The sequence below is a fragment of the Sinohyriopsis cumingii genome, chromosome 13, assembly GCF_028554795.1.
Source record: "Sinohyriopsis cumingii isolate HCF-2022 chromosome 13, ASM2855479v2, whole genome shotgun sequence".
Lineage (NCBI taxonomy): Eukaryota > Metazoa > Mollusca > Bivalvia > Unionida > Unionidae > Sinohyriopsis > Sinohyriopsis cumingii.
In genome coordinates, this window is record NC_142973.1 from 54149098 (window position 1) to 54171004 (window position 21907).

A 21907-nucleotide genomic window follows, 5' to 3' on the forward strand; every position below is an offset into this window, starting at 1 on the left:
GGCCCGATTTGGATCACTTTGGCAGTCCCCCCCCCACCCCCGTGAGCACGGCATTTGGAAATAAACTTTTAAACAAGTTTTATATGATATTGAATTTAAAATTTTCTTCTATCACTTTAAAATTACTTTCTCTCTTTAGATATATTTTTAAAGAATTACTAAAGCGCGGGGCCCCTCTGAACGCTGGGCCCGATAGGGCCGAACCGGTCCAATCGGCCTAAGACTTGCCCGCATTACATGAGTGTACATGTGTTGTGTACACGTTTTGTTTACAGAGTAGTTCCTAATACACTATACTAATTTTAGACACACGTGTCGTGCAATATTAAAGTGCTCAGTATCGCAAAATACTGAACGATTCTGACAATGTAAGGTTAATGGAGAAAAAATGAGTACGTCATAAATCGTACAATATAATGATTCAACATTCATTAAAAATAACATGGCTTTTGAAGTGTTGGTATAAGGAAATTGTTGGTATATCAAATTGTGATTGTGATCCGACCATGACTCATTAATTCGCTTATGTAAACATTGTTTCTATAGTAGATTATCTCCGTTTTATAAATATAACATGGCAAACAATTTCATGGATATCTTTTCTGTTCTCTCTCTCTCTCTCTCTCTCTCTCTCTCTCTCTCTCTCTCACGCATTTGGGACAAAATACGCTTGAAATCTGTGGAAAGCGAAAAAGAGTGAAAAAGGATTTGGCCTTATAAAACCTTTGAAACTGAATTAACACTATGTAACCTTTAAGAACCTAGATCGTAACGGTATGTCCACACTTTTCAATGGGATTTATCTGCAGTATTCACAACATCAATGACACATAGTTGCAATAGCATGTCCAGATTATATCGTACATTTCTTGGTTACGAGACATACATATACTCAGCATTAAGAAGTTAGTATTTAAGACTGGTCGGCCTGGTGTCAGTATAATGTGACTGGGTGGGACATCATGCTACATGTCTGCGGCATGATGCTCCAGTTCTAGATATCATTATAAACTGTCAGACATCGTAGCGATATGGCTGAAAAATTGTTAAAGCTACGTTAAAAATACAAATTACTCACACACACACACACACGTGCGCACGCGTCCGCCTCGAATGTGGGTGGTAGCGGATTGGAACCCCGTACAAGTCGTACCAAAGACTAACAGCTGCATCGCTAGGCGCTCAGTACTGCAGACATCGTAGCGTTATGAATGAAAAATTGTTAAAATTGAAAAATCCAAATCGCCCCCCCCACACACACACACACGTTCGCCCCGGATGTGGGAGGTCGCGGGTTGGAACGCCGTACAAGTCATACCAAAGACATTAAATTGGTACTAACAGCTGCATCAGTAGGCTCATTAAGAGGTTAGTGTTAGGACTGGTCGGTGTGACAGGGTGGGACATCATGCTACATGAGAGAGATTTAGTTTGGTATTTTCTTTGAGAAGATAATTTGGTATTTTCTTAGAGGAAATAACGAAACAATCTCTGATTTAAGTGCTTGCAGTTTTATTCATACATTATTGTTAGTAAATAGTGAGGTGCTCTTCTAGCATAAATAACAGCTTAGAGAGATTTTGAAGATAAAAGACCATTACCACACAATGTGCTATTTTCAGCTCAGTTATTGTTTTCCTCTGTTGACGTATGTCTTGATACCAAAACACTAAATATCACAGTGGCATTAACCTAAGCTAAAATCGTACGCATACACGAGAACACCTGATGTCTGAACTATACATGACCATCATATGCTGGGATAAGGGTGCACACAAGCACACTTTTTGCCATTTTCTAAGATTAAATTTAACATCATGTCACATTATATGAGCACACAAGAGCACAGTGCCAATTTCGAAGAATACATTTTGCATCTCGTGACGGTGAACAAGCACACAAAAGCACACTCTGTATCATTTTCTAAGATTGAATTTAACATCTCGTGACGGTGTACGAGAACACCCCAGCACACTTTGTGCTATTTTCTAAGATTCAAATTAACATCTTGTGACGGGGTACGAGCACACCCGATCACTTTTCTAAAATTAATATTACCATCTCGTTCACGGGTAGAAATTCATTCAGATACACCAGGTAATTTTTCAAACTTAATATCACGACCTAAAAATGTGTATGCAAGCAATATTTATTTTACTATTCTCAGTTTTATCTCTTTTTCTTAACTTCTTTTCTTTTATGTTAAAGTGACAAAAGTAATGGTCCAGAAATATATTCGTTTTTGCATTATGGTTTAAATAAAAGAATCATTAAATCTTTCTTTAACAATAAACTCCTTAGTACAAAACAAAATTTCGTCGTATGCGTTAAACACAGTATGTATAAACATCATCTCCACCTTCTTCTATCAGCTCTTCACTCTTCTGTTCTTCTTCTAAATTATCATTCCTCTCTTGCGTGTCACTGTTTCCATCCAGGATCTCCCCCATTTTAGAAGCTGTCGCTAGCTGTCTCGCGGCGTAGATGGCATCATCAAGCTCTGCAAACAAATTCGTTCTGGGCAAATGCTCAAATATATCGGAATGCTCCAATATTGTCTGCATATTTGATGAACAGCGAGCCAAGAATACCTCTATATCTACCTTTTTTAGATCCTTTATCATAGTTTCCAGCATGTCCAGTCCGTTCATGTCAACGTATGTAATGGGCAAGCAGTCTATCACCAGACATCGGACCTTTTGATCTTCAAATGAAGTAATTTCAGACCTGGTAGGAGAAATCATCACCATGGTCCTCTGGGAGCCTGAAAGACTTTTCCTTGGTTTTATGAGCACATTAATATCTGGAGAAGAAAACATTCGACTGACCCTTCGGAACTCTACAGGATCAGAATGGCAATGATAAAATATGCTGTTAATCCGGATGTCGCGATCGAGAACTGTTGGGCTCCAAATGAGGTCATAGACTTTCTCTCTAAAATTTTCTGCGGTAGCAAAATACAGAGCCGATTCCAGTCGTACTACTTTTACTCTAGGTGTCTCGAAAACGTAATCATGTTTCTCAACTGGAAGGTACATTTCATCAGAAAGAGCTTTTCCGAGGGTAAAAATCTTTGACCGTTGGCTCTGAACGATGACTGAAAAGAGTGAAATGAAAATGCCACACACAAGACCAAGTGGAAGATCCAAAATGACAGAACAGAGAAAAGACACAAGCCAGATAACAAAGTCATACTTGTTCATTCTCCAATACCGCCTAACTACCGTCACCTGCATCAGCAGCTGCTTCATAGAAACCATTATCATGGCCGCTAACACGGGAAGCGGGAGCGAACTAAAAAGAGGTCCAATGACCAACAGCACCAATAGTAGGATGATTATGGTGAAAACAGCATTAAGTGTTGTCTTTGCTCCCAGTATGGACAGGAGCATTATTCGAGGTGGAGCAATACTCGATGGAAAACAGCCAACAAACGAGCTTCCTAAGTTAGCCAATCCATAAGCCATCAACTCTGTATTTTCCTCTATTTCGTAGCCGTGGTTACGAGCACACATTTTTGCCATGGAAAGATTTAGAAAGCAGGCTAAAATCGCAATTTTAAACGACTCTATCAACAGGGTATCAAATGGTTCAAATTTTGGAACAGAAAATCTTGGAATCCCACTAGGAACGTCTCCTATAATATCTACTGCATACAAATCTGAGAATTTGGCAAGATAAGATATTAGTGTTCCGGAAACCACTGCAATTAAATCAATAGGTACGGGAATCTTAATTTTATCTTTGAATCTAGCATTGATCTCCTTTACAATGAACAGAATCAGGGCTGCAACAATTGTAATTAACAGTGATACTATATTTGTGGATGTTATGTTTACGATTATATCTCTGTAGGTGTATATGATTTTTCCTACATCGCTGTAAGTTGGTATTGAGATTCCGAGTCCCATACTGACTTGGCTAGTAAATATATGGACTGCAGCTGCTGTTGTAAATCCACTTATGAAGGAATGTGACAGGTAAGAGGTCACAAATCCTAGTCGCAAAATGGACATGACCATCATTATCAATCCAACAATGAAGGAAGCTCCTGCTGCAATGGAAGCCCGATTCTGCAATAACAGATCCGAACATGCTGCATTTTCCGTGCTATTTATAAAAGATTCATTGACAGTGGATGTTGCGTGGCAGCTATGCATATTTCTCTTTACAGGGCCTAGATCTAACAATTCTTGAGTCATCAAAGCATGAATTGCGTTCGTTCCCATGGAGGTGTGCGGAGACGTTCCGAATATCATGTAGATAAGCACAGGAAAGAATGACGTGTACAGCCCATGTGCTGGTGACAGCTTTGCTAGGAGCGCATAAGCCAAGCCTTGTGGAATGTGGAGGCACGCGACTGATACTCCAGCCAAGACATCAGAGGGCAGATATTCTTTCAGGTTATACGCTTTCAGAAAGTAAAACACAGGAAATGTCATGAAAAAGGTTAGGTAGGCCTTGTCTTTGGAACAGCTTAATAGTTTTCGTAATCTCTCAGTCATAGACTTTTTACGGGTTACCCTACCATATCTCTCTTGTACATCATCGTAAGTGACAACGTGGCGATTATTAGTAATTTTCCTCTCTGGGGTCTTGTCTCCAGCACCTTCGCCTTGAAATCTGGCTGTAGATCCGTCATTTGCCAAGAAATTCTTCCTTGTCATTGCTGAAGCGCTTTCCTGAAAATAAATACAGTGTATGTAGAAAATATATGCACATAATTTGAAGAGTACATTAAACTGAAATCAAAGTTCTGCACTGGTAGTTTATCATGACTACTTTAAAAGCATGTATGATAACAGCATTAAATCCAATTATAATGGTTGTAACCTTTATAAGGTTTTTGCAAAACGTCTACACAGATTCACACGAAAACAAGGTTACTGATACTTGATACTTTGTGAAATAAAAACAAGATTGTTTTCCTCCGATCTGTAGCGTCAGGTTGGTATTTTTGCACGTGATTGACATGGTGCCAACTAATGACGGGTATAAATTTCAACTTCTTCTCGCAACAAAAACCGGGAATTCTTTTCTTTAAACAATCACATCGTAATTGATTAAACTTTTGAAAGTCTGATGGGTTATCGCCTATTTCTGTGTAGTTAGGCTTCCACTTTATTTCATGTAAAAATATATGGAACTTTATTATATACTTCAGACTCAAATATACATAATTATTCGCAAACGTGTTCCATACTCTTTGACTCCTACATTTTCTCATGCTAAACAATATCATTATATTTTCACATGTGAAAAAAATGAGATCTCCCATTATAGTAAGAGACTCTTGATTGAAGTGAAAGTAAAATAGAACATAAAGAGAAAAATATTATTTTGGATATGAATTGGAGTCGGGCGTAACGGCAGGTAACCATATTATCACACGACCGCTAAGAATAACTTCGAATTTCACGCTTAATCTTGATATCGACGCGGCAGTTAAAAACTTTTTGTCGTAATTCATTCTAGTGAATTATCTCTTTAAATTTACTTGGACAATCCACTAATTCACGGCCAAACATTACACACACACACACACACACACACACACACACACACACACACACACACACACGCATACACACACACACACACACACACACACACACACACACACACACACACACATATATATATATATATATATATATATATATATATATATATATATATATATATATATATATATATATATATATATATATATATATATATATATATATATATATATATATATATATATATATATATATATATATATATATGACAGATAGAGAGAGAGAGGTTGGAGAATTTATTACTCTGCAATTTTCGTACATCTGACTTTTGGAACCATTCAGTTGTATTCCGGGGATGGGAGCAAAATACAAGAGCAGTGTCCCTTCTGCACATGGTTACCATATTGGTAACTAAATATAACGTTAAATGAATTTATATATCTTTTTTTTTTTTTGGGGGGGGGGGAATAAAGAGTGATGGAGTTTATCACAATATTCCAGTTGCATTAAAGTGAAAAATGGGGGGGGGGGGGGCAAGAATAGATTGCACTGCAAATGCAGAGGATGAAAACTAAATTATGAACACCTTTAGAAAATAAAAGGTATCTGACTTCGGGCTATATGGTATGATAATGTAACCCATAATGTAGCCTTGGTCTGATAATACAACCCATAAATTAGCGTTCGTCAAACTACGGGCTATATGATACGTTAATGCTACTCTTAAGTTACCTATTTAGGCTCGAATAAACAGTAACACAAGACAGAGTGAAAACATCAAGATTTAAAAATTTTAACAAACGATTTATTTCCCTGGAAAATACTGTAAAATTGAAAAATAAGAACTTACGATTTTAAAAATGAAATCCAAAAATAATCCGAGAATAATCAGCGATTTTTTATACATAGAGATCTTAATAATGAAATGTTCTAATGAATTCAAGTTTCGAGTCCTGACGAAGAATCCAAGATGGAAGGCGATGGCGTATGCTATAGCTTTTATAGGACAGATGTGTCTACAGTTCTTTGCTAATTCACAAACAATATTCCAGTGTTTGAATGTTCGAAGACACTTTAAAGAAATGTCTTTGTCCGAGGATTCGGTATAAGCACTCAAATATTTCCAGGAAAAAGAATTAATCTTTTAGAATCCAAATAATTTGAATAAAAATGGAATGTAACTCCAAACTGGTCACAACGAAACGAACACCGTATGTCCCAGTGTTTTTAAACCCGACTGAGATTATTTCTATATAGACAAAAGTTATACAGACAAATAATGCACAAAACAGATACCCGTATGAGGGGCACGTGATCACATTCAAGAATGGTTTAGAAGGTATCTACATATGTAAGGTCACGTATTCCAGTACAACCTCGATTTCAATATTAACATTCACACATTAAAATTGAATTTTAAAAAAAGTTTTTTTTTTTATACTTAATTCTCAATCAAGGCCAGGAACTAGGTCATTAAAAGATACAAAGTTCGGTGCTTACTATTAAACAGTCAGGTCAAATTAATTTCCGGAAAATATCAAATTCCTATTAAACAAAATTACATTACTTTCACATGTAATGAAATTAAAAATATTTTTTTTAAAAAACTTACAAAAAGAAAATCAAATATAAATTAAATCAAATATACATAACAATATATTTGTTTACGTCACTCAGATTTAAGTCTAAAATACGAATCTGAATAATATACGAGGCCCGAAGACAATTTGCCTTAGAATGACCTTCATTGTTTTCAGAGTCCTTGAGTGTGCTGTGCCGTTTTCCGTAATATGTCAAGGTAACCGCAACTGACGGCAGTTTTATATTAACATATTAATTACTTTTGCACCGTTTGAGGTAATGCAAATTTTCAGCGCCCTGTTAATTACTCTAAACAACCCCATACAATACTGAGGATTATCTTGCACTAAACTACGATTAGCCCACACCCAGATAAGCCTTTGTGTAATGTTACTATGTATCGAGATTTACGTTGGTTCTCTGATTTATTACTTCGATCGAAAAGAGGAGAGACCCTAATGTACCACTGCATAATGCTATGAGAGATAATGGTTTGGGCTGTTATAAGTTCCATGAGTAATATACAAATCTGAATACGGTATGTGTTTTGCGATACGCTATACTGTAGCATTGTTTCTTTTGTAATTGAAATAACAGACGGAGAAAATCAAGACCATTCAAGATCTAACCACACACACACACACACACACACACACACACACACACACACACACACATATACATTTAGAGAGAGAAAGTGAGACAGAAAGATAGACAGACAGACATATAAACATAAAGAGACAGACAGAATTGATATTGTCATTTCAGTTTGTTTATTTCTTATATATATTTGACCCCTCACAGTGACCTCAGGCGCATGAACCGTGAATTACACGCCATTGCAGATGATTACCACATCAACAGCTTAACTACAAAGGTTCGTAAAATTCTACCCAGCGGGTTTGGAGATGTGGTAACGGACAGACATACATTCAGACAGAAAATATCACAACACTGAGACGCTGACCATAAAAGCGCGTTCATAGTAAAGTCGTGTATGTGTGGTACACCGACTAATACAACTACAGGAGTAATTTTCTGAGATTTTTATTTCACATATATTTAAATTGTTATCAATCAGTTTATTTCGCTGTTCGTTGATCAGTTTTCTTCTTTACCCGTTTCTTTCTCGGTCTCCTTAGTCAAAGCCCATAGTTATCGTTAATTTTGGATTTTTACTAGAACTATGGTGCATATAACTCTACAAACATGAATTAACAGATTTTGATAAAATTATATGTTATTATTAAATTTAATTTATGCTCAACAAAGATGCTTATATGACAACACTGACGTACTCTTTAGAATGAAATATAATGTGCAATATAAACAACAGACGACATTGGTTTCACTTAGAAAGTAAACATTAAATCTTACCTAGCTTTCTGTTGTACACAACAAAGCTACGCTGTCTAATATTCAACCCGGCATATGACAACAGTAAAGAAATCGCACATTAGTAATTTGTATTCTAATTAGCATCTATTCCAGCCATGTGTATTTATTTCAGGCAATCAAAGACTATCATAATTTCATTCTAATCAGCATATTAGCCTGGTATATCATTTCACGCCATCGATTCCAGCCAGGTATATCATTTCAGGTCATCGATTCCAGCCATGTATATAATTTCAGGCCATCGATTCCAGCCAGGTATATCATTTCAGACCATCGATTCCAGCCATGTATGTCATTTCAGGGTATCGTTTCCAGCCATGTATATCATTTCAGGCCATCGTTTCCAGCCATGTATATCATTTCAGGCCATCGATTCCAGCCATGTATATTATTTCAGGCCATCGATTCCAGCCATGTATATCATTTCAGGCCATCGATTCCAGCCATGTATATCATTTCATGCCATCGATTCCAGCCAGGTATATCATATGAGCCAATGAAAAAGACCATCATGGTTTGGAATTTATTCCTAATATGTTTTGAAACGTCATCATTAGAAAAATTAAAAGCATTAAGAGTGTAAATATAATACACAATGTGTATTAAGCCAGTGCTCATCATGGCATGATGGCAACAAGTAATTGTCCGTGGTCGTTACTTTAACGTACCTTGATACAACAATATAAAACAACACTTCTCATTAAAAATATCAGAGTTATACACGTAGCTAATGACTATAATAAAAACCAAAAAGCCGCAGTAAAGCAGTTATTACACGTCCTCAAATATGATTAGTATACAACTGATTATACTTCCTCAAATGCGAGTAGTATACAACCGATTATACTTCCTCAAATACGAGTAGTATATAACTGATTATACTTCCTCAAATACGAGTACTATACAACTGATTATACTTCCTCAAAAACGAGTAGTATACAACCGATTATACTTCCTCAAATACGAGTAGTATACAACTGATTATACTTCCTCAAATACGAGTAGTATACAACTGATTATACTTCCTCAAATACGAGTAGTATACAACCCATTATACTTCCTCAAATACGAGTAGTATACAACCGATTATACTTCCTCAAATACGAGTAGTATACAACTGATTATACTTCCTCAAATACGAGTAGTATACAACCGATTATACTTCCTCAAATACGAGTAGTATACAACCGATTATACTTCCTCAAATACGAGTAGCATACAATTTATCACTCGTCCTCAATCAAGTACGAGTAGTATACAAATGATAGCGAGAGGAAAAATAACTTGCAGTTTTGAAAGGCAGATGAATCGGCAAACGTCATATAATTGATGTATTTATTTATAGTTAACATTTACTTGGTGTTAACTTTAAATTTGGTTTTGAACTGTATAAGGTATATCATCTCATGAAAAGGTCACGAATGAATTAATTATGCCAATAAGAGATATAGTAAAGTACATTCTGTGGAAACAAATTAGCAAAGTTGGTTTAGCTCTTTAACCCTACAAAAATATGCATTTAAAACTGAACACAGGACCTACCTTTGTGCAATAATATTTGGGTCTGAAATATTTCAATACGTCCAGTAATGACTGGAGGAAGTAAGTTATTATGTGGAAAAGAACAAGAAAATTAAATTATCAATACTTATTCACAGAAATGACCTTATACAAGTAAACGTGCACCTATCTATCAATAATACTGACTACCACGTTCCTTGCAACTCGTATTTTTTTTTTAAAATATATCGTTTCTGTGACACTCTTTTGACACCTGTGTCCATCATCTCCATGAAAATAAAATCCACCACCAACGCCTTAAAAGAAACCAGACTAAGCATGAATATGCAATCATACTGTAGTCGTCTTTTTTCGTCGTATGCCTTCTGGTTACTGCTATAACCTACCCACACATTTCGGATAGCGTTGTTTATGGCGTCATATGTTAACAGTTCTCTCGCATGCTTGAGAAAGACCGTTGATGTATAAAAAAAAAATGGCCATTTTCGCTGCCTCAAGTCAGCGGATGTTAATGTATCATAATAATATATTAATATAAAAACGATTCGATAAGGTGCAATTGCCAATAATGACGTGAGAGATTTAGGTCATAAAAAGTGAATTATTTACTTTTCATTCAAAATCTTGCAAAACTAAAAGTTAAAATTAAAGGTGCAGGTAATTCGTTGATTATTGAAACTTACTCGAATGTTATTTTGCATACCTTTCATTATGATGCTTTTCTCTTCGCATATTTAGCAAGTTCTGCAGAGATGTGACGTTATTTGACAAGGATGCATCAACTCAGTGGCGCCCTCTAAACTGTTTCGCAGATAAATCTATAAACAAGCTACTGTCTGCATGTTATTTTTTTATACCTGGTTAACATCGGGGTAAGCTTCACTTTGAAACGCGATGTCTGCTATTTTAGCAATGAAGTCTTGACGAAAAGAAAGATAAATTAACTTTGACAGTTAAAATCTGCTCCTGTTAATGTTAAATAATATCTGCTATTTTGTCAAATTCCTTTAAAAGCAAGGCTATACTGAGAAAAGGGAATCATTTACGTTCTTAAAATACGTCATACAGGTCATGCACCCGTTCAGTACCAACTATTTCAGCAATGAGAGACATTTCTTAGAATTTGATTACAAATGCCTTAAAATGGCGATTATTTACTTTATTTCAAACATCGTGCATCCATATTCAATGGAAGGTCATTATATACAAGTGGCAAAGTTAATATTCAAGTATTTAGACAATTTTGGACGATGTAAACCGGATGGAATGTCGCGCGCTGTGATGTCACAATGAAAGCTGAAGAAAAAAAATCGGTCTTCCATGTTATTTGTTATGATTAACCCGTAAATTGCCATTGTAAAAGTCGAGAGCTATTACTAATTTTTATATTTTCTACATTTATAAAACGTCTTAGTGACAGTTAAGGTACGGCGCATTCAACAATCAGAACTGAATCTATTTAAATTAAACTATATTAGCATCAAATTGTGGAACATCAATTGACATATCTCTTAGGATGACCATGTCGACATACCCTTTAGTAGATTTCAACTTGTGGTGGCAGTGGCAGTATTCGATCTCCAAGGGAGGTAACTTAGTATGAAGATGTTACAAATGGAACTTCCTCGTTATTGTGATATAATAATTTCATGACGTCACAATGACTAGATGAAGTGTCGTCAATAACACTAAAGGTGGTGCTCTACAGTTTAGCACTTTGCAAAGGGAAAAAAACTTTTAAAGAAAAAGAGTTTCCCCGGTTTTCCTCACTGGTTATATTGGCGATTTAAAAGAATTTCGTGTATATCTTGGGTATTGTTAAAAGAACTTTTAATGTCCTTTATTTTGGTGTATTATTGATGGATGTAATACGGGTTATAGAGTGTACAGTGTGGCCTTGCTTCAGATGTGCATTTACGAAAAGTCTGCTAGCTCTGTTCGTCATTTTCACTTCCTGGACTTCAGATGTAAATTGTAAAACAAAAAAGAGCTGATAACTTTTTTTTTTTACATTTTATATATTTAGTAATTTATTCATTGTACTATCGGAACTGGTATTGTCTAGTCTGGCAAAATAAGTTTTCCCTTTCTAATCACTGCTAAAGATATTTTATATGTACTTTAGACTAATTCATGCTGATTGAACATGGGAGGAGTCATTTTGGTTAGCTCTGTCTTTAGATAATGTACAGTTCCCACAAGCACAATATCAAAAGAAACTTCAAACCACAGCACACAGAAATTACCTAGAGGTATGCCAACATTCCATTGTGCATGTTGCGAATGCGAACAACTTCACCTTTGACGTGTCACTCTCTCAGACCTTCATACTAACGGTAGAGCCCCCCCCCCCCAAGCTATAGTATCAAGTTATTGAAACCGGGTGATTTTTTACAAATTATAAAGAGGATATTTGCTACGAGTGAATGATGGATATATTTCACCGAGTTGGTACAAAACTCAGTATGCTTAAGTTTTTCATCCACGAGACGAACTATCGGCGCTATTCACTCGTAGCAAGTAAATTTTCTTTTTATTATATGTTCCAACTATTGGATAGCACGACGTACTGTACTTAGAACACATTAAAGTATAACAGATTTCTTACTGAATCCCGCGCTACGTTTACTGTTTATGTTCTGCTGTATTTTGTGATTATTCACACAGAAGATATAAACAGATACATAATTCTCCTATCTAGTTCAAAGAAAATTAGTACAGTAAGAAAACACTTATTCGCGCCATGTTGGGTTTGAACTAGAGTCGTCTGCAACGGGAGGCAACCAGTTTACCTAACGGATACATAAGCGTCTAAACTGATTTTAAATTTCACTGTCATGTTGTTATCGGCGGGGCAGTGAAAGTATTCATCATAATTACTTGCTTGGAAAATCCAGTAATTTATGACATAGAGTAAGTTTAATTATCATACAGGTGCAGGAATAACATTAAAAATTTAAAGTGCAGGTGTTTCATTCATCGTTTAAGCGTTGTAGAATGTGATTTTGAATACCTATCGTTTTAAAATAATTTTTTTCAGACATCTAGGCGGATCTTGGTCGCCAAATACATGTACCTTCCAATTTAGGAAGTATCGTTACGATTACTTGTGAATCACTTCCACAAATTCGAAGTTATTCGACTTTCGCATGAAAGAGACGAGGATTTCCGAATGGAGCAAGTTACTCTCACCATTCTACGTCACATATATCTGAATCACATCTGGCTTTTCCGCGTTAGGTTTAAATCTCAGCTCCCCTCAGCCGCTTCAAACAATTGTACAAAGTGTTTAAAAGTCAGAGTCCAGCCACCACTACCCACGCAGATTATGGCAACTAGTTAGTATTTTAGTATGTTTCGTTTACACTTAACAATGCTTACAGCAAAGTTAAAGGCAAACGTCAAAATAGCGGCGTCGTATTCGAAGCAATCGTTCGCAGATACTTGTGATAAAGGCCATTTTTCGCTAAAATGGAGCAGTGTACCAAAGTCAACGAAGTAGTAGCTATATATCTCGGCTGGTTTTCTTGACTGAGCGGCGCTTGTATCTTCAAACACTTCCATCAACTGTTTAAGCTTGGTTTTTAATGTAAAGTCACTGCCAAAACATTAAAAGGATTCCGCATGCTTGTGATGTAGAGTCTTCCTGAGAATGCTATGTGGTGGTCCATTTCTGGTTTCTTGTGATGACGTTTGAATATTGTTAGGTTTGCTCGAGTACAACCTTACAACGTCAATGTTCTTGTGCTTCATCACTGCCCGTAAAAACATTATATAGCTTTCCTCTTACGTTTTATACAAAATCTTCGTGTTTAAAGCCGCTTAAAAGAAAGGATAGTAGAAAGTGATATCTTCATCTGTGTGATAAATTATCTAAGAGTTTTCTCCAAGTGTCATTTTACATTGTCTGTAAACCCAAAAGATACTCCGATAGCTCCAGGAACAGTGATTTCTATCAAGTGAATGAAAATGTTTGCTGAAATTAAAGGTGTCTTCCATGAAATGAGTGGCTCATTTGTTTACCATCGCATAAGAGATAATCGAATTATCTTTACTGGATGTGCACAGCTGATCCTGACTGACCAGAGCCCTACAGCGGCTCCTGTCCCAGTGGTATACCGGACTGAAGCTTTCTAAGGAAAAATCGGTGGACCCGGTACACACTCGTCATGCACCGATGCTTCCGCCTCTCCGTTTAGATGTATATAAGCAGATTTTCGTTAGTTAACGTAACAAACTTGTATGTTGTTACCAAACGCGCCAAATATAGGTACAGGAAAGTCTGACAAAAAATAAATAAAATAAAAAATAAAATCGGCGCAACATTATAAATGTGAAATATGCTTTGAAATCCTGCTAGAATAAATTTAGAAGGCATTCCTTACATATACTCAATATGGAGGTTCTACCTTACATGTTTCCTGTCCAAGATAATGTAGCTTATTGTAAGGAGAATGCACATACCCCGGATGTTCCGTAGCTGATTTTATTTTGGCAATAGCAGATGAACAACAACACTTGGGAAACAACTCAGCTTTGAAAGGAGAGAGAGAGAGAGGGAGATAGATCAGAAGCATGAAAACAAACAAAGAGAAGATTACAAAGAAAGGGGCTATGACAGAGCTGCTTGTAGAAAGGTACATTATAGCCATGATAGTGCTGATGTGTACAATCTATTGGTCATCAGCATGTACACAGATATACTTGTGTATTTGAGTAAAATGAACAACGTATCAATGTCGTCTGAACTATCAGCCATTCAGATTTCCGTGACAATCTGCATAAAAGTGCAAGATTTGCATCTACGTTTAGAGTGGCATATTATGCTATAGCAATAAATTAATAATAATAATAATAATAATAATAATAATAATACATTTAGGTACCTCATTAGAAGTCAGTTAACTGCTTTGAATCGAAGATCCAATCTGAGCCATAGATTCCAACAGCATGAGGTTCACTCTACTTAGGAAGCTAGTGTTTGGCGATCTACATGTAGATATATTTGCCTTACCAAGCGTACTGGTGACATATACATGCAACATGCAACACTGCAGTCACCGTAGCACGTGACCTGAATCTACCTTGTTATTTCTTATGTTACAGTTCTCATGTGAAAGACACGTGAAGTCCCTCGTTAGTAAGTTATGATGTCTGGTAGTTTGTAGGGACGTTTGGCTATTTAATCTGAAATGGAAATTACTACCAGTGTTTGGGAGTTGTTTGGTCAGAACAGTCAAATCTTTATCATTCCGCAGTCCAAAATAGAATGAGTTATGGTTTTGTTAGAGTCCACTTTAGCCTTAAGCGTTCAATACCACCTTCTAATATTCTCCAGCATGCAAGAACCCAGGCGCGATATAATCCGTTCATATGATTAAGTTTTGCTTCTTATTAAGGAGTTTATATATACGCATGAAAGTGTATATCAAGATAAAAATGTAGGATATTTCTTTCAAAGTAGGTAGTGATCAGATTGCAGATAGCTCTTTCAAAGAGCTTTGACAAAGGCTGAGAGAATAACAAACGAACTGTAGTTTTATCTCTAAACTTTTTATATATCGTGATAACTTGGGCTTCTCTTGTGCTTGACTGGAAAACTGTTTTGATCCGAGCTTTAGTTTAAGAGTTTGGTTATAGCTCCAGTTAGTGATTGACTTCCAAGTTGTAGTAGTTTTGTTGAGATGAGATAATTCCTTGTACTTTTCAAAGCTAAGATACAATTATACTCATACTATATAGTCTACAGTAACAGGGGGAAAAATCTATTTTTCGTATATTTTGTTCACATAGTGATGTGTGTGATCTGATTAGGATTTTTGACGTAGCTTTAACAGTTTCCCAGTCACATGGTTACGATGTCTGCACTGGGGCAGTTTATAGCGATGTCTAGCACTGGGACATCTTGCCGCAGACATGTAGCATGACGTCCCACCCAATCACATTATCCTGACACCAGTCCGACCAGTCCTAACACTAACCTCTTAATGCTGAGCGCCAAGCGAGGAAGCTGTAAGTACCATTTTTGTAAGTCTTTGGTGTGACTCGGCCGGGGATCGAACCCTCGACCTCCCGCATCCGAGACGGACGCTGTAACCACTAGGCCACCGGAGTGTTTATGGTTTAATATTTGCGATATATCAGCACGTTAACATCTCACTTTCCGTGAATGTCATTAGTGGGAATGCGCACACGAACCCCTTACGCAGTATTCTCATTATTAATTGGCTGCCAATGTGAGAATTTTCAAGTCGTCAAAATGTTTAGATATTTTGTTAGCAAAGGCTCGCAGCATACAATTTTTTACGCGTTTCATAAATTTAATTTGATATGATATATAACATCCTCTATTTTATATATTAATACTACCTTTAATAACATGCATGCTAGATCCCTGCAACTTACGAGGAGACTGACCCTTAGTTTCTCAGAGATTCGCCATTTTCTTGTAAAAGGTCCTGAATTTTTACAAGTGTCAATTACTTTCAGTCAACAGAGCATTAGACATATTAATACGTTTATACTAGCATTATGATTACAAGTCAATGAGGCTGCCACATTTTGATTGGAAAAATATTAGATATAGTATTGCTGTTGCAGAGTAAGACACCTATGTGTTTAGAACAGACAGCTTTTATCTCCAATTTGATATAATTTATAAAGCCTACGGTTGTTTAAAAACAGGCTATCACGAGCTGAGAATGACGTGCGCGCGTTGAAGTTAGAGATGTCAAATGACACGTCTGTGCCTGATCAATCGAGTTTACGCGTGGGATTGAACTGACTTACTCAGAAACCATAGACTTATTAAGTCTCTGCACTAATAAAACTCGCACAGAACGTTGTATTACTAGTATTTAAATACCTCAAAAAGTATAACTGATGTTATATATTTTCTGTTACTTTTCGCTTTTTTTTACATGTCGCCAAAATTTGCACCACCTTGGCTATAGTAGTTTTCGTTCTCGCCCAATTCTGTATAAATTATGTGTGAAAAAGAATAGATTTACTACTTAAAAACGTTTCCAATCCATTATAAATAAATATTTGCATAATATCCCATCTAATGAATAAATATGTGCAAACTGTTAAGATACAGTAATACAGAAATATGTAAGGAACAGAGATTCGTGTAAATATTTACATTCAAACCATTATCGCCGGTGAGATGTGTCAGTGTAACATAATCGGAAGAGACTTACTTCATTTCACTCAGAGTACATTGAGTTAATTCATTTCACTCAGAGAACATTGGAAAGATTACACAAGGCACAGTTCTGTGATTGGAAATTGGACCTATATATTGATTATCTAATCATCAATAGCCTTAGAAATCGATTAAGCAACTATATATTGATTATCTCATCATCAATAGCCTTAGAAATTGATTAAGTAACTATATATTGATTATCTCATCATCAATAGCCTTAGAAATTGATTAAGTAACTATATATTAATTATCTCATCATCAATAGCCTTAGAAATTGATTAAGTAAGTAAGAATTAAATGAGAACATTACATGATAATAAAGATTACTATGTCCGAATTTTAGAGAGTATTTTTCTCTTTGACCTCATCAGAGTTTATTTTGCACTATGTGGATAATTCAGTCCCCTATTATTATGATCGTTTATAATTTTCAGCAGGAACAGATGACATCCACTATCCAAAAACAATACTAGGTGATATCCACTATCTAAAAACAGGACTAGATGATATCCACTATCTAAACACAGGTCTAGATGATATCCACTATCTAAAAACAGGACTAGATGATATCCACTATCCAAAAACGGAATTAGATGATATCCACTATCTAACAACAGGAGTAGATGATATCAACTATCCAAAAACAGGACGCAATGATATCCACTATCTAAAAACAGGACTAGATGATATCCACTATCTAAAAACAGGACTGGATGATATCCACTGTCTAAAAACAGGACTAGAAGATATCCACTATCCAAATATATGACTAGATTATATTAACTATCCACAGCAAGGCCAGATAATATCCACTATCTACAGCAGGACCAGGTGATCCACAATGGGACCAGATGATGTATACTATCCACAACAGACCAAATGGTATCCATTATCCACATCAGGGCCAGATGATATCTACTATCCACATCAGAACCAGATGATATCTACTATCCACATCAGAACCAGATGATATCCGCTATCCACAGCAAGACCAAACGATTCCACTATCCAAATCAGGACCAGATGATATCCAGTATCCACAACAGGATCAGATGATACCCACTATCCATAACAGGACCAGATGGTATCCACTGTCCACAGCAGGACTAGATGATATCCACTATCCACAGCAGGACCAGATGATATCCACTATCCACATCAAGATTCGATGATATCCACTATCCACATCATTACCAGATGATATCCACTATTCACATCAGCATCAGATGATGTACACTATCCACAGCAGGGCCAGATGATATCTACCATCCACACCAAGACCAGATTATACCCACTATCCACATCAGGACTAGATGATATCCACTATCCACAGCAGGACCAGATGATATCCACTATCCACATCAGGACGAGATGATATCCACTATACACATCATTACCAGATGATGTCCACTATCCAAACCAGGACCAGATGATATCCACTATCCACATCAGGACTAGTTGATATCCAATATCTACAGCAGGATCAGATGATGTCCACCATCCGCAGCAGGGCCAGATGATATCTACCATCCACACCAAGACCAGATTATACCCACTATCCACATCAGGACTAGATGATATCCACTATCCACAGCAGGACCAGATGATTTCCAATATCCACATCTTTACGAGATGATATCCACTATACACATCATTACCAGATGATGTCCACTATCCACAGCAGGGCCAGATGATATCTACCAGCCACACCAAGACCAGATTATATCAACTATCCAAACCAGGATCAGATGATATCCACTATCCACATCAGGACTAGATGATATCCAATATATACAGGAGGATCAGATGATGTCCACCATCCGCAGCAGGACCAGATTATATCTACCATCCACACCAAGACCAGATTATACCCACTATCCACATCAGGACTAGATGATATCCAATATATACAGGAGGATCAGATGATGTCTACCATCCGCAGCAGGGCCAGATTGTATCTACCATCAACACCAAGACCAGATTATACCCACTATCCACATCAGGACTAGATGATATCCACTATCCACAGCAGGACCAGATGATATCCACTATCCACATCAGGACCAGATGATATCCACTATACACATCATTACCAGATGATGTCCACCATCCGCAGCATACTAGACGATTCCACTATCCATAGCAGTATCAGATGATATCCACTATCTACAGCAGTATCAGATGATGTTATCCGCAGCAGACCAGATGATATCCACTCTCCACAGCAGGACCGATAATGTCCACTTCTGAAACACTTACTTGAAATACACACTTTTCAATCAAATCTTGGAGACTATCGCCTTTATTGTGAGAAGCAAAGGATATACCAGTACTAAAACCACGATAGGACCATACCGACCCTTCTAGCTATCATCTCACATGACTAACAAACTGTATATTTTAAACCATGGAACGACTAGTAAATTACAGACTCCTTTTGGTTTCTTGAGTGCAATCTTTTGAATCAGAGAGCACTTGTGACACCAGAGAGACGTGTGGCACGATACATGATCTAGTCAACATAGGTTTAATGAATGGCCTAAGTTAGGCACCACCCTTTTTAAAGTCTATCTCCGGATACTTGTGTACCTCAGGGCAGTATAATATCAGTCACAATGTTCAACATCAACATTAACAGCATACTATCTATATTTCACTGTGACTCACGCTTCCATTTTTACTACTGAAATTGTAGTTCAGCTAAATCTTGGGACTACATTGAAACCTCCCCAAAATAAATTATTTGCGGATTCCCTTTACACACTGCAAACCTTGCAGAATCTTAAATCTGACAATTTATTAATATCTGTAATCTTACAGAAATACAAGTAACTCATGCAATCTGGAAAAAAAAAAAAACTATTAGGCTGCCTAGTTTCATTATGGCTTTTTTGGGGGTGGGGTGGGTGGGTGAAAGAGACAGATAACTCTAACAGCCTTTTCGGAATGGTTACTCTTCCACCTGTGAGTCAAAAAACTTCATGTTGGACATGCGATTTATATAAAACGAATAGGGCTTTTCTCGTCTTATAACTTAAGATCCCACAGGAAGCGGAATTAGAGCAACATAAAATACCAAGCAATGTTATTAGATAGGATTGTAGATTAGAGCTCTTATCTAGTATAATTTTCCCATAATTTTATTGCACTTTCTTCTTCTTCTTCTTCTTCTTCTTATTATTATTATTATTATTATTATTATTATTCATATAAGATTCTCAACAAAGTGTTATCAACTTGATCAGTGTCCTGCCGTGAACCTAGGGATATCGAACTGTTAGATGGAGAGAGATCTTCTTAATATATGTGATATGCCTAGCATCATGACAGCTCCGATGGCCTAAGTGGTTCGAGCTTTCGCCTCTGATGCGGTAGGTCGCGGGTTCGAACCCTGGCGAAGTAACACCAAAGACTTATAAAAATGGTACTAGCAGCTGCCTCGCTTGGCGCTCAGCATTAAGAGGAAAGTTTTAGTACCCGTTGGTCTGGTGTCAGGATAATGTGACTGGGTGGGACATGATGCTTCGTGTCTGTTGCATGATGCCACAGTGCTAGACACCACAGTAAAGTGCCACACTGCATACATCGTATCGATATGACTGAAAAATCGTTAAAGCTACGGTAAAAATCCAGATAACACACACACACACACACACACACACACTCCTAGCATCACTGTCTTTTGAATTTCGTCCATATTGGCTTTTCCAAGGATCTGTTGAATGTTGCTCTCCATGCCTTTCTTTATCAGTCCGAGATCACATCTGATTATAGGGAAGCTGATTATTTCTTTTATGTTCCACTTTCATTTGATTTTTAATTTCGTGATCTTTGTATTTTTATGTTCCACATTCCTTTTATTTCTATTTCGAGATCTTTGTGATTTTATGCTCCACATTATTTTGATTTCTATTTGGTCATCTATATCGTCATCTTTGTGCTTTTATGCTCCACATTATTTTGATTTCTATTTCATGATTTTTGTATTTTTGTGTTCCACATTCTCATTATTTATATTTCGTCATCTATGTATTTTGATATTTTCTCCATTACATTTTTGACACAATTTTGTCTGCGGGTGCTTGATATGTCAATACTATAACAATTTAGGTTTTGTCTTTTACTATTGGGTCAGGTCTGTGTGCTTTGATTTCGAAGAATGTGTTGATTGGATTGTCGCAAAGTATGGAAGCTTTCTCAGTCTCGTTTATGGTCACTTGTTTATGCTGGCGCCATGTTGGTGGTACTGGTAGGTCGAAGTGAATGCAGACCTTCCAGTGGAAGTAGACATTTGCTTTATTTTGCCTTTGCATGTATTCTTTATCTGAAAGTACAGAGGTTATATCTTCAGTGGTTTTCTTCAAATTGATTGCACAGTGGGCACAATGGAGTGGTATCATCCTTGCGTACTCCATTTCGTAACAAGCGGATGTTAATGATTTCCTCTTGGGCTGTTATTATAAAGCCCTTTCTTTCATTTTTTTAGCCAACTACTGTTTAGCCATTGGTTTGTTTTCTCTTTTAATATGCTCTTTTCAGTTTCACAGGATAAATATTCTGCTTTGATGTTTCTTCCCATTAGTTCATCAGTTATTGCTGCAATGTATCTTTCACTGTTCTTGTTTTTAATTTCAACGAATGTCCTTCATCTGACTTTGCATTGACATTTCTGTGAATTTTATAGCTTCTTTTG

The 21907-nt window shown here is 36.6% G+C and overlaps 1 protein-coding gene across 1 annotated transcript; it reads right to left on the reverse strand.

Annotated features, from left to right (window-relative positions):
- Nucleotides 1-1495: 1495 nt before the first annotated feature.
- Nucleotides 1496-15086, reverse strand: LOC149785582 (prestin-like). The gene is made up of 2 exons (XM_089979376.1): nt 14891-15086; nt 1496-4682 (listed from the first exon to the last, which is right to left on the reverse strand). The coding sequence occupies exon 2, from the start codon at nt 4665-4667 to the stop codon at nt 2328-2330; it is 2340 nt and encodes a 779-aa protein (XP_089835502.1). The 5' UTR covers nt 4668-4682; nt 14891-15086; the 3' UTR covers nt 1496-2327.
- Nucleotides 15087-21907: the final 6821 nt, after the last annotated feature.

Coding starts and splice junctions, on each gene's coding strand:
- LOC149785582 (XM_089979376.1), bottom strand. CDS start 4,667: ATGACAAGGAAGAATTTCTTGGCAAATGACGGATCTACAGCCAGATTT.